Source organism: Malania oleifera, chromosome 4 (genome assembly GCF_029873635.1).
Source record: "Malania oleifera isolate guangnan ecotype guangnan chromosome 4, ASM2987363v1, whole genome shotgun sequence".
NCBI classification, from domain to species: Eukaryota; Viridiplantae; Streptophyta; class Magnoliopsida; order Santalales; family Ximeniaceae; genus Malania; species Malania oleifera.
The window spans coordinates 120,608,040-120,621,842 of NC_080420.1; the positions used below are offsets into that span (position 1 = coordinate 120,608,040).

General features: G+C 36.2%; 2 protein-coding genes and 1 long non-coding RNA gene across 5 annotated transcripts; 1 reads left to right on the forward strand and 2 right to left on the reverse strand.

Annotated features, from left to right (window-relative positions):
• Nucleotides 1-99: 99 nt before the first annotated feature.
• On the reverse strand, nt 100-11,077 carry LOC131154311 (exonuclease DPD1, chloroplastic/mitochondrial). Of its 3 annotated transcripts, none has more exons than XM_058106998.1 (4): nt 10,879-11,077; nt 8,956-9,611; nt 586-791; nt 100-417 (listed from the first exon to the last, which is right to left on the reverse strand). In XM_058106998.1, the coding sequence occupies exons 2-4, from the start codon at nt 9,534-9,536 to the stop codon at nt 197-199; spliced, it is 1,008 nt and encodes a 335-aa protein (XP_057962981.1). In that variant the 5' UTR covers nt 9,537-9,611; nt 10,879-11,077; the 3' UTR covers nt 100-196. The 3 variants fall into 3 exon arrangements, with proteins under 3 accessions (XP_057962981.1, XP_057962983.1, XP_057962982.1); XM_058107000.1 differs by having other exon boundaries at nt 8,956-9,671; nt 10,879-11,066; XM_058106999.1 differs by lacking the exon at nt 10,879-11,077 and adding an exon at nt 10,656-10,813.
• Nucleotides 249-5,123, forward strand: LOC131154312 (uncharacterized). Its single transcript, XR_009136417.1, has 2 exons — nt 249-840; nt 4,905-5,123. It is a non-coding gene; the product is annotated as an uncharacterized LOC131154312 (long non-coding RNA).
• A 789-nt stretch (nt 11,078-11,866) lies between the features above and the next one.
• Nucleotides 11,867-13,325, reverse strand: LOC131153397 (probable galacturonosyltransferase-like 7). The gene is made up of 2 exons (XM_058105680.1): nt 12,538-13,325; nt 11,867-12,426 (listed from the first exon to the last, which is right to left on the reverse strand). Exons 1-2 carry the CDS (start codon nt 13,286-13,288, stop codon nt 12,086-12,088), a joined length of 1,092 nt encoding a protein of 363 aa, XP_057961663.1. The 5' UTR covers nt 13,289-13,325; the 3' UTR covers nt 11,867-12,085.
• Between the last annotated feature and the right edge of the window lie 478 nt (nt 13,326-13,803).

The following is a 13,803-nucleotide window of genomic DNA, read 5'->3' on the forward strand; positions in this document are numbered from 1 at the left end:
TCATTTTTAAAATCTATTAATAAACAGCTGAGAAGTTAAAAATTTTTCTACTTTTTACTATGGCATATATGAACGCATGGCTTTCTACTGAGTGGTGGCTGAATAAATATTGTCCCAGAGATTTTATTCATTAGAATTGAGTTAAAAATTACAAACAATGGTTAATATTACTACAAGGGTAAAGCATGTCTGGAAGCTAGACAGATTTCTTCTTCTTCTTGGAGCTAGCCATGTCCTGGGCTGTGAATGATCTTTCAACAAGACCTGATACTGTCACTTTTAGGTCGAAAGTCAATCTTTGGAGAACCAGTGACAACGTGTTCACATCCGACATTGCTCTGTGAGCTGAACCAATCAGTTGAATCTTGTAGAATTCACGAAGGGCTTGCAGTGATGTTCCTGAAGAAACCTTCAATCCTGTCACAAAAAACAAAATCAGGTTACTGTCATCATACCTGAAATACCCAAACAAAAAAGAAAAACAAAACAAACAACAAAAGCAATAGAACAGACCCAAACACACATGTGCAGAGAGAGTGAGAGAGAGAGAGAGAGAGAGAGAGAGAGAGGGAGGGAGGGAGGGACCTTCAGACTTATTTTTTTCACGGGCTAGAGGGATCGTATCCACAAACCTCCAATTCTCAGGAACCTCGGTGGAGCAGCGGCTAAATTCATTTATCAGGAAAGGAACATCGAAAGAGCGAGCATTATGAGCAACCCATAATACATACCCTCCAGGTTTCTGGCGGCTTTTGACATACTGCAGTAAGATTGGAATCAGGTCTTCCATCCTGCACGAAGTTCACAAAGTAGGATGAGGCAAATGACTCAAAATTTCAGGTTAGTAGCATACATCCCAAGTCATTCATGCTGTTAAAATGGTTCCATATATCCCCCTTGAGATAACTTGAGTTGAGAGGGACAAAACAAGTATTCTGAAGGGGGGAGGAAAAGTTGAATCTTGTACACAAGGTAGACATTATTTAATAAAAAATTTCTACCAATTCGTGCCAGACATAAAAAAGATTTAGAGCTTAGGGATCCTTTTTCTGTTACTCAAATGTCAAGCAGCTCTTGCTACTCTAGCCCTGTAGCTATTTGGAAAATTATTCCAGTGCAAGTTTATCACTTAATAAGATAAAAATGATTGGAAGGAACTATAATCTCCAGGCCAACCAATTCATAGCTCCTTGTATACACCATTCTAACATAGGCAAAACCTTTTGTTTTTGCTTTTGCTTTTTTTTTTTTTTTTTGTGTTGTTGCATATACGTCCTAGAATTACACACACACACACACACACACAGAGAAAATTGAAAGAAAGAAAACTGAAAAGAACACAGCACTTTACATCAGTGAGCCTACATCAACAACTCTGCAAAGTCCCCCCAAAAACATCCACATTCTCGACTACAATGTCAACCAAAACTGCCAAGGTTTCAACCCTCAGCCACAACTATATATAAACACTATGTAAAAGCTCCAAAAATTCCTCATATAACAATACAATGATGCCATGCCTTGGGTAGAGGCCTTTCAGGCCTCACCCCCTACATGTGACACCTTCCCTTTACTTAAGAGTTAAGTGTACTGCTCCATTGAATATGAGCCACAATAACACCTTTTTCCTACAATGAATACTCGTTCAATATTTAACCTTCTCTTAACATCCATAAATTAATAAAATAAGATATAACATCCATTTAGGTGTCGTACTGTGATTGCACTGTGCACAACCAAGGAGTGACATGGGCCAAGCTGAAGGCATTGCAAGGACAAGGGGTGGAGCAAGAAGAACATGAATTGGTCCTATTCTCCTACAAGCTGGTGCCCTTTTTGAATGTTAGAACAGCATAGCAATGATGAATAGCATGCATTTCCTAACTTCAATCAACATACTATTTTCCATATGTTCAATTTGGAAAGAGTTCCATTCAGTAAGGTTTTCAAATATAGCCGTGCTAAAAAAAGTAACAGGTCCCTTCTATTAAAAGAAAAATGAATTACCTGTTCCTTGGTCCTTCAAAAATTAATATCAATATCAAAGTGGGAGCCTTGCGCACTGGGTACGACCTTTTTTTTTATTTTATCCAATTATCTACTCTCCAACTTTATGCAACTCACATCTAAACACCATGTGAAATTTTTCGACAAAAATTAAGCCCTTTGATTTTTCTAATCACGTGGCTTCACAAGTTTTAGTCCTGACTTTCATGTTAGTTGAATATATAAACATAACCAACAACAACAACAAAACAAAGCAATAAGTCCCACCAGGTGTAGTCGGCTATATGAATTCTTTTCCCCCAATTTATGCTATCATGGATCGTTTATTTTGACAGATTCAGGGCTATTAAATCCTTACTATCTCCTATGTTATTTTAGGTTTACCCCTACTCCTTTTATTGCTCCCCATAATAACTAACTCACTCTTCCTGACTGGCACACTATGTGGCCTACGTTGCAAGTGTCCATACCATCTGAGTTGTCCTTCCCTTATCTTATCTTCTATAGAAGCTACACCTAACTTACCGCGAATATGTTTATTCTTTAATTTATCTTTCAGTGTTATACCACTCATCCATCTAAACATTCTCATATCGGCAACTTTTACTTTTTGGATATTCTGTTTCTTTGTCGCTCAACATTTTGATCCATATAGCATAGTTGGTCTTATAGCCATCCTATAAAACTTCCCTTTTAATTTTACGAGTATTTTATGATCACAAAGCACACTTGAAGTACTTCTCCATTCTACCCAACCTGCTTTAACTCTATGCATTACATCATCTTGCGCACTGGAAAAAAGGCCGTACCCAGTGCGCAAGGCTCCCACTTTATTTCCTTGGTCGAAATCTACAAGTGTTATTTATTTCATCATCATCAAGTTTAAATTTGTCTCCAACATTCATCCTACCATTACTGAAATTACATTTCATATATCATGTCTTATTTCTACTTATCCTAAAGACTTTAAATTCCAAAGCTTCTTTCTATAATTCTAACTCAGCCTCTACTCCGCCCCTAGTTTCATCAATTAATACAATATCAACTGCAAACAACATATACCATGGAACCTCATTTTGAATACTCTTAGTCATTTGGTCTATTACTAAAGCAAAAAGATAAGGGCTTAATGTAGAGACCCGAGAATTTATTTAGGAAAAATAATGAAGGAAAAAAGGAAAAGAAAGAAGGAAAAGGATTTTTAAAAGGGAGTCAACAGGGATTTGTTGACAAACCAACTGGCTTCGTCGATGAACATCGTTCTTTGGCCCGTCGATGAAGACACGTGTCTCGTTGACGAAGATTTAGCGAGAGAGGTTTCAGATATTTTTGAGATTCGTCGACAAACTCATGGCTTCGTTGACGAACGTTCTTCTTGGGCTCATCGACGAGCCCACGTGTCTCGTTGACGAAGCCCTGCCTATAAATAGTGTGGCTTTCATTTTAAGCGAGGATTTCTCTCTCCTCATGCCTCTCTCTCTCTACCCTACGGCACTCTCACTCTCTCTCTTCGATTTCGGACCCATTTCAACCCGGTTTGACAATCAGAAACCGCCACGGAGATCTGGGGAAGATTTTCTACAACCTAATCAGGATGGATCGTTGATTTGGGGTTTTGGGGCACCATCTCAAAATCAGGGTAAGTAAGATGTTTTAGGGTTTATGTGTGTATTTGGAGTATGCTAGCCTAGGAAATGTAGTAAATGATTTTTATACTAAGTTTGAGTTGATTTTTTTGGGGATAATGCAATTTTAGGGTTTGGAGTTTTGAACGCCTTGGGCATGGTTAGAATTTTAGCAGACTTTTCAGGAATCAGGTAAGGGGATTAAGTTAAGTCAGGATTTTTATTAAATGTAAAATGATTAAACGGTTATATATTTATTTATTTATGAGTTCAAAGATTATTTTGAAAACCAACCGTTCAACAGGGATTTTACAAACCTAGGATATATGGTACGGTATTTTGAATAATATGAACGGTGGAAAATCTAATTTATCTTACGAACTTAAAATACAGTGTTTTCTTGGTTGTCTCCTGGATTGTGTTTGAATATTGTAGTTGTGTGGCAAGTGAATAAATTTATATGGTTTATCGTGTAACCAAATTTGGGAATGATTGTGAAACATACTGGAACCGTTGGTGAAACATACTGGAATTACTTGTGAATAATACAGGGATTTGATATGACGGCCGGGGGTCGGGTTTTATTTGATGGCTAGGGGCCAAGTTTTATTTGACGGCTGTGAGCCGGGTGTAACTGACGGCGGGGGGTCGGGAGTCTATTAAATGGCAGTTGAAATTAAATGATTTATACTACTGTTTTATTTACTTAAATTGCATGTTATGCTTTAAGAACCCTGAGGACCAGTGTATTGTGAGCACGGTACCATTGCTAGTGATTGATTATTAGACTATGTGCACCCACATTGTTCTGGAGAGAAGTGTAGGGGGGTCTCAGCCGACTGCCTGTGTGAGGTTGAAGTAAGGGCATCGAACCTGTAGTTTGGCTGTGGATGCTTACAAACGTACTTGCAAAGGATGATGTTTTGACTTTATTTTGCGCTGATCACCTAGGCTTAGTCCAGCCTTCGGACCGCACAACCCGTACCATGAGGGAAGTAAATGACGTTAGTCATAGGGAGTTGTCTTATATGCATATCTGTGGATTTATGTAAATGGCATTAAATATTTACTGAACTGGTTTATACTGTGGAAAGGAAAAAGGATATTTTTAACCGTATGGAATGACTATATGTTTCTAAATGATATTTTCTGTTAAATGAGGAACTGGTTATTTTCAGTATACACTAAATTTCATGTTGGCCACACACTGATTTTAACTTAGTTTTCCTTTACTGAGAAGTGTCTCACCCCAATATATAATCATCTTTTCAGGGCCATCTCGGGATTAAGCTTGGCGAGCTCCGAGGCTGGGTAGTAGCTAGTTTTATTTGCGAAGGTCTGTAAGATGTTTCATGGGTTTTAGTTATGTTTAAAGTCCCCGGTTTTGTTTTATGGTTGTTGGGACTGGGTTGACTTTGTACTGTAATATGGTTTGTAATAAGGATATTGGGAGACTCCTATATATGTTAGAAGTTTAGAACTTTGGTATTATATTTTGGAGAATATATTACTTTTTCTATTGCAATTATATTATGAATATGGTATCAGGTACGCAGACGTTACTTAAGTAGCACCCCGAGCCCCACGTGGTGGGTCGGGGCGTTACACTTAAAGCGGATCCTTGATGTACACCTATGGTGATTGGAAATTCTATAGTTTTTCTATTTATAATCCTTACACTAGTCATTACTCCATTGTATATATCTTTAATGACATCTGTATACCTACTACATACGCCCTTTTCTTCTCAAACCCACCATAGAACTTCCCTCGGTATCCTATCATATACTTTCTCTAGGTCAATAAATACCATATGCAAGTCCCTCTTCTTTTCCTTAAACTTTTCTATTAATATTCTTAAAATATATATAGCTTTTGTGGCAGATCTCTCAGGCATAAAACTATATTGATTTTCTGAGACCATCATTTCTAACCTTAATCTTTGTTCAACCACCCTTTCCCATAGTTTCATCGTATGACTCACAAGTTTAATTCTACGATAGTTATTACAATTTTGCACATCTCCTTTAATTTTGTATATAGGTATTAAAGTATTTTTCCTCCATTCATCTAGCATTTTTTTAGTTTTTAAAATTTTATTAAATAAATTAGTTGACCATATAATTCCGTTATCACCTAAGCATTTCCAAACTTCAATTGGGATGTTATCCGGCCCTATAGCTTTTCCATTTTTCATCTTTTTTAGTGCAAACTTAACTTCTTCAACTTTAATTTTGCGAATAAATCTCAAATTTTTAGTCTTTTCCTCATTTATCAAATCTAAGTTTAAGCATTCTATTTGGTTTTCATTAAACAACTTACTAAAATAACTTCGTCATCTTTCTTTCACATCTTCGTCCTTAACCAAGACAATATCATCCTGACTTTTTATACATTTTACATTTCCTAAGTCCTTACTCTTCCTTTCTTTAACTTTAGCAAGTTTAAATATATCTCTTTCCCCTTATTTTGTATCTAATCTATCATACAAATTATTAAATGATCTGTATTTAACTTCACTAACGGCCTTTTTGCATCTTTTCTCGCCTTCTTATACTTTTCAAAGTTATCCATGTTTCTATATTTTTTCCATGTTTTATACTAAATTCTATTTGTCTTTACGGTTTTTTGAACATCTTTATCCCACCACTAACTTTCTTTGCTATTCGGGAATCTTCCCCTTAATTCATCTAAAATCTCTTTTACTATCTTTTTAATAGAGCTACCTAATCTACTCCAAAGAGTATTTGTATCTATCCCATCCTCCATAGTCCAATCCCCCTCTTTGATAATTTTATCTTTTAGCTTTATAATATTTCCTCTCTTTAGGTTCCACCACCTAGTTCTCTTATACTAGTTTATTTTATCATTTTTCTTACATTTTTTAACACATATATCTAACACTAAGACTCTATGTTGTGTGGTTAGGTTTTCACCTGAAATAACTTTACAATCCTTGCATGATAAACGATCTACTCTCCTAGTTAAAAAAAAAACAATAATCAATTTTGACTTCTATTTTGTCCACTTTTAGAGGTTACTAAGTGTTCTCCTTTCTTCTTAAAGCAAGTATTCATTATACTGAAATCATATGACATAGCGAAGTCTAAAATCATCTCCCCAGGCTCATTTTTGTCTCCATATCCATATCTTCTATGTATCATCTCATAACTTTTATTATCCCTTCCAACGTGTCCATTCAAATCCCCTCTTATAAATATTTTCTCAGTCCAAACAAAGTACCAGAAAATGCCAACACCCTAGCGACCCAGATATTGTTACGAACGTTCCAAAATGTGGTACATTTTTGTTCTAAACCGCTAAAAACTAACAATTCAAAGTTTTAATTCAATATTTTTCATATAACATAATTTCTTATTAGTTAAGGCGAGGAATCATCACGTTTTAATTCCATTTTTGTCATTATTAATCTATCCCACAACAGAAAAATCTATTCTAGATTTAGAAACAGCTCAACATCTTCTCCAAAATGTACAAGTGTCATTACACTTTTTTTCACCAATATATCTATTTAAAGATACCTCTAACATTCCACATTTTAGAGCATCTGCCGTACAGCGATCCTGTTCCCATTCCACAAACCAGAACATTCCACGTTCTAGGTACCATTGATATGAACCGTCATATGTACTGGACCTTGATATACATGATACGTCCAAGTTTCTTTTTTCAAATACCTCTCACTTCCACACCTTCTTCCGTTTCTTTTCGTGAATGCCTCCCTCCCTCACCTCCTTCTGCTTATCCTAAATATTTCTTGCCTCACATTTCACTTAGATTATTGAATTTTCTCCACATTTTCTTATCCTCTTCTAATCCAAGTGCATGTAGGATTTTTTCGCCTTGTTCTACGATAAGTAAACTTGTAAGAAATTTCATTCAAGCAATTGAATCACTCAGAGTTTTCAACTGAGCAAACACACTCCCATTTGCTAAGCCAATTCATGAGCCATCCACAGAATTTAACTCTCTAATTTGCTTGAACAGATCAAAACATTGAGAAGAGAATGAAATCTAAGCTAACGCATGAGCAATTCACAAAATTTAAGCCTTTAAATATTTTTAAATGAATTAAAAATAGTCAACAGAAAGAAATCATGACTGCTGCCCGGCTTTCCTCCCAGAGAAACAGAACGAAGTGAAAAAAAAAAAAAAAAAACAAACAGAAGAAGAAGAATAAGAAGAAGGGGGGTCATAAAATAAATATAGTGCGTCTTATTGGCAGTAATATAACTTAAATTACTAAAGACATTATGCAACATATACATATTTTGGAGCACATTTTATAAGGAAAGACAAACTCACAAAGATTGGCAGGTGGCCAAGCAAGTGCCACACACTTGTCATGCTTTCACTTGTGTCCAATGCATGATGGGAAAAAATACATTAATTACATGTTTTGTACATAGGAATGGAATGGAATCGGGCAGAATGGAAATAAACTAATCACTTGATTTTGTCATTCTCACCATTCAAATTTTCATTTCATTCCATTCTTAACCCATCCATTCTGCAAACCAAACATAAGTAGTGGGGGCGGGGGGGTGGGGTGTGGTTGGTTTGCAACATCTTTCAACATTCCTAGGAATGTGAAGCCCATGGTATCTCATTACCAAATTTATTTTGAACCCAAAATCTGACTTGACGGGCATCTTACATTCATGGACATGAAAATTTCTATAAAACATGGGCATCCCATTCCCACCCTCTCCATGGGTAAGTTTTATGGGAATCCCATTTTCATGGGAATCTTATGTTTGAAACTTTCAGTTGGTTGGACATCAATCCCTCCATATTCAATATTATTAAACGCTATTATTGTATTTAAAATAATAATTTATTAATAAAAAAAAAGTATTACTATTGTTATTATCATGTTATAATAATATAATACAAATTTGAAGACCATATTGCCTCCAATTAGTTTGGTTAAGTGGATTATTAAGTGTTGAATTTTTTTAATTTATGATTGTAGAAAATTTTAGGACATGGATTTAATTCGGTATAATCTTAGTAGGTTTTGGTGCTTAAAATATAATTATTCTTCATATATTGTTTGAGCAAGTCAAGGGTATAACGTTTATCTTCTGAAATGTTTGCTATGATTCCCGTGCAGAACCAAACACTCACATAGGTACCTTGTGTACATTCCAGGGAATCTTACAGCGTGAATCAAGTAAAAATGTTTCGCAGGCATTTTTTATGCTACAAACTAAATGCACCCTACATGTTCTTAGCATTTCATTAATTTCCTAGTAAACAAGTAAGAAGTAAAAAGAAACAACCAATAAAGAATAGCTACCTTGGGACTTCAGGCCTGTTGACCATATGATTTGTGATTCCATGGACATGAGGATTTGGCACATAGCATTCAGGATTCACTAGTGTCTGGAATGTGCTGTTTTCACCACCAGTAAGATCCTGCAGAGCAATCTCAATAATCCGGTCTCTCACTCTGCTAAACCCAGTTGTCTCAATATCAAAAACAATAACTGTTACAAGGCTGGCCAAGTCCTTGTTTTCAGCAATTTTCTGCTGAATACCACAGTATTGAAGTCTTTGGAATTCAGTAATCTCTGATTTATTTATATTTAATTCGGTTCTTGTTGAGACTGTTTCATCCAAGACTTCATGTTTTACACTACTACGTTTACTGCTCTGGGTGTTCTTCTTTCCTGTTTCTGTTTTTGTAGTTATAGTTCTTCTAATGGATCTTCTATTGTGTTCTCCAACTCCATAGGTATTGGAAGCAAACAACTTAGAACTGGGACTATTTTTATAAGTCTTGCTTAAACTGCGGAAACTTTCCCACCCAAAGACAGCTAAAGTATCAATTCTGCTTCTGGGAGCTTGAAAGATTGAAAAGTACATGGTGACTGTCATCTGAATTCAAAAACTGAAGTGGAGCAAGATTCCAACAACTGAAGATTTCCACATTACAGAGGCAAGTAGCTTAACCTGATGATGGAGATTTAACAACCTCGTAAAATAGAGAGTAACAAAATAATCTGGTACATACTGCCCATAAAATATCAGATGATTAGTATATTATAATAAATCTAGCACCAATGCAGCACAAAGGAAAAACATGCAGCCTAATGCATGATGAGTAAAATACTGTCCCCCAAACATACTCTAGAATCATTGAAGCCCATAACCATTAAGCCAGGAATTGGAATTCGCAATTTATGGAAAATATATTCCAAGAATATACTAACATATTGATTCATTGCCACAATAAATCAAACACCTAGGAGGTAGCTTTTGGGGGAGTGGAGAAAGAGTTAATAACTTTGAACCTTACCAAAACACATCATTCTCAGAATGAAGATTATGAGGAGGTTGACTGTTAATAAACCATTTTTCCAATGAGCTATATCTAAGAACCACCAAATTCAGGACACACGGCTATGGGAATGAATTATGATATATTGGAGATCAAAATGTGGAATAAAATATGAGCAACAATCCCAAGTTCATATTACAATTAAAATCACAGACAAAAGAAAGGAAAACAGCAAGCAAAGTGTAATCTTTCTAAGCAATCCAAACATCTTAATGGCAATATGCAAACCAAACCCATCTCAAAATTCAATCTCCTAGCACAAAAAAGCAGAAGTTAATAATTTTCCCTTCTGCTCCTAAATCATAGTAATGTAAGTAATACAATCAATTTCATCGAACCCAAAGGAAATGGCATTCAAATAATAGAATTCTATATTTCCGAAAAAATAAATTTTTTAAAATCTAACACAGCCACAATACATTAATGCCGTCATGCTTGCCCAGAAAGTGTGGGAAAATCACTAGAAAATAAAATTTCGTGTCTGAGATTTTCATCCCCAGGAAAGGGTATTTATATATAGATTAAAATATTCAACTCTGCTCAACTGAATCATGAAAGCCCAAAATAAAAAAGTTCGAATTTCTTCTGTTTTCCTTCATTTTTTCAGCAACCAAACGCAGAGTAACACAGCCAGAACACATTAATGCTCGTCATACTTGCTCAGAAAGTGTGGGAAAACCAAAGAAACTAAAATTTTGAGTCTGGGATTTTCATCACCAGGAACCACTCAACGCTACTCCACTGAATCATGAATAAAAAAATTGCGAATTTCTTCTGTTTTCCTTCATTTTCTCAACGCCCAAACGCAGTAACACAATAATAGAGATCCCAAAAGGGCATGACATAGACGCATTATCGCTAAGGATGACAAAGACATGCCTGGTACTGGTTCTTCCAAATAGTAAAACTTCAAATCTTTCCTCCCCAGACCGAATACAAATGCAGGGAGAGGGAGAGAGGCTTATGGCGCTGAGAGTTGAGCGCGCAAGAGAAGACCCGGAATGTTCGGATCTCATGGTCCGAACACCGTTTCCGGGTCTACAGGGTTCCCAGTAGGGCACGTAAAATGAAGTTGGGCAGGGCACGTAAGGAATATTGCTTTCGTTATGGATAGAAGGCCTCCTCGTCAAATGATTTTGAATCGTTTGATTTATTGACTTCTAACATTGACCAAAACTGCTTTTTATTTTTTGAATTGAGAATGAAAAATAATTATTAACAATTGAAAAATTGATTAATGCTAAAAATAGAGTATAGTAACCTGTTTAGAAATATGAATTTCGTGTAAATGAAATTGAGTACGTTTTTGTATTGTATTTTATCCACATGCATATAGGTCCAAATTGAAAATCTCGAATTTCCAAAGTTTGAAAAGGGTTTTCTTTCACTTATGATTTTTTATCTATATTTTTCAAATAATTATAAAAAATAAAACATTCCATTTTATTTTTCTTTTTTTTGATAATTTTCCAATGAAAAACTTTAAGAATTACATATTTTGTTAAGAAAAACTAAAACAAGTCAAACTTAATGACATGTGGAATCAAAATTTTGTTAAAGCATTTACTATATACCTTATCTTTTGATTCACGTTTACCCATAACTAAACATGAAAAAAATAAATTCCTCCTCATTTGTATGTGAATAAAATACAATACAAAAACGTACTCAATTTCATTTACGAGAAATTCATATTTCTAAATAGGTTAATGCTTTTGAATTGTAAATAGAAACTAAAAAAATAAAAAATTCGATACCATTTGAGTATTTCATTAGTGAATGGCTTAGAATTTTCACTAAGAGTGGAAGAGGGTTTAAATGGAATGAAATTAAAAGAACAAAATATACCATTACAAAGCAATTACAATTAAAACAAAAATAAATGGGGACTTTTTTATTGATTATTAGGTTGAAAAAACAACAATTGGGGTGTCAATGGCCAACTCCATCCATTGATCCAACTCCCACACCAACCCCATTTGGTAGAATGGGCTTTTGAATATTTCAAAGTCCTCAAATCATTCTTTGAATTGTGTATAATATGATCAAATTCATGAAAACAATAAGCAGTAAATATGATCATGACTCATGAATGTTTGTACAAGTCATAAGGAGCCCAGAGTGCATCAAGTGGGCAAGCCTGGTTTGAGTCCAGCCTGAGCCATGGCTTGCCACTGCCACTCCAGTGCAGGAGGCTCACCGGACCTGGGTGCAGCCCACGGCAGCTGCCCTTCACATTATCACCTCCCAGCCCATGCTGGTTCCACCGGTGCTCGATCGCTGCCACATTCCCTGCAAACACCAGCAGAAATGGGGGCAGCGATCCAAGCTCGTAGATTCTTTGACCCCTCTGAGTCTCCATCCACTTCTCAATCTTCCTTGTGCACCCAAATCTCCTCCACTTCCTTAGATCAATCACCATCACACCTGAATTGTTATGGCAGACAATTTGTGTAGGGCTGGTGGGAAATGCTGTTCAAAATTTTGTGAAGTACTAATACATATGGAATGATTTGATAATTGTGTAAACTGTTTTACCTGTATTGAAGTAGCACGGGTTCCGGCCATCGAAAGTCCTAGCAAATCTCTCTTGTGACCAAAAACTACTTGTGAAATACTTGGTGAAGTTGGCATGGCAATATTCCGGCGCTCCAATTGTCCTAGACCCCAAACTTGTACTCCATAGCTTTGAGACATCATCGATGACAATGAGGTCTGAATCGAAGTATATGACTCGATGAATGCACGGCTCGAGAAGATCAGCTAAGTAGTTTCTTGCATAGTTCAAAGGCTGTTCAAGGGCTTCCCTCACCGAGCTCGATATCAAGTTCTTCACTACCTTGGGATCAAAATAGTAGGCCTTAAACTTCAGCAGTGGAAAGATTGACGGCACGAGTGACTCGAGCTTCTTCTCGCTAATGAGAAAATGAAAAAAAATGTTTTCTGGGCACTGGGAGTGCTGCAGGATTGAATGCACAGCTGCCATCGATCCGCGAAGGTAGGCAGTATCAAGGGTGATTGCAATGTGAATCAAAGAAGGGTCACATACCATCACTCTGCTGGGAATTTTTTGGTATTGGGAATTACATTCTCTGGAATTGTGGAAATGGGATGACTTTCTGAATGACAATTGGGGTCCTGAATCATCAAAGTCGGTGCGTTGGAGATCAGAACCGAAGTTGAGGGATCCAATCGCTTGCGCCAGCGGGAAATACCGAAAAGAAGGAAAGAGGGCAATGATCAATAGTGATAGAGATAAAAAACTGAATTGTTTTCTGAAGCAAAGCATGTTTTGACCCAAATATTTGATCAACTGCCAATTCTGCCAACTTAGTTCTGCAAATCTCTCCCCTTTCTTTTTAAACACTTCATTTTAGCTCTCCCTTTACTTTAGCTCCTGTTCTTGCTAAGATGTAGATTTGCCTGTTTAGATTTACACCAGGCCAGTCACCTCGTGGGTTCTTAAATATAAATTGAAATGGGCAATTTCTCTTTGATGAGATTGACTGCATGGGGACTTGGAGAGAGTCAGAGACCTATTATTTTTTTTCTTATTTTGGGTATCATTCGATGTGAAAAAAATATAAGTTATTTAAACTGACGCCTACCACGAATGGTTTCCCTAGCCAAGTTTACTTCAATTTATTCTTGGGTAGATTCAAATGAGTAAGTAGAGATGTAACCATCCAGCAGCAGTTGAGCTTTCTCCATCAAACTAGTCTTTGAGGATTATACAGTCATACAGAAAAGCTGCTGTTAGGCTTCTTTTAAATTAGAGGAGTTGAAAATGCAGTTTTTCTTTTC

What these genes read in the sequence shown, in the direction of transcription:
- LOC131154311 (XM_058106998.1), bottom strand. Translation starts at nt 9,536, where the DNA reads ATGACAGTCACCATGTACTTTTCAATCTTTCAAGCTCCCAGAAGCAGA. An exon ending in AACAGGCCTGAAGTCCCAAG is followed by an intron (nt 792 to 8,955) that starts GTAGCTATTCTT and finishes AACTTCGTGCAG; the next exon opens with GATGGAAGACCTGATTCCAA. An exon ending in TGAAAAAAATAAGTCTGAAG is followed by an intron (nt 418 to 585) that starts GTCCCTCCCTCC and finishes TTTTTGTGACAG; the next exon opens with GATTGAAGGTTTCTTCAGGA.
- LOC131153397 (XM_058105680.1), bottom strand. Translation starts at nt 13,288, where the DNA reads ATGCTTTGCTTCAGAAAACAATTCAGTTTTTTATCTCTATCACTATTG. An exon ending in CCCGTGCTACTTCAATACAG is followed by an intron (nt 12,427 to 12,537) that starts GTAAAACAGTTT and finishes ATAACAATTCAG; the next exon opens with GTGTGATGGTGATTGATCTA.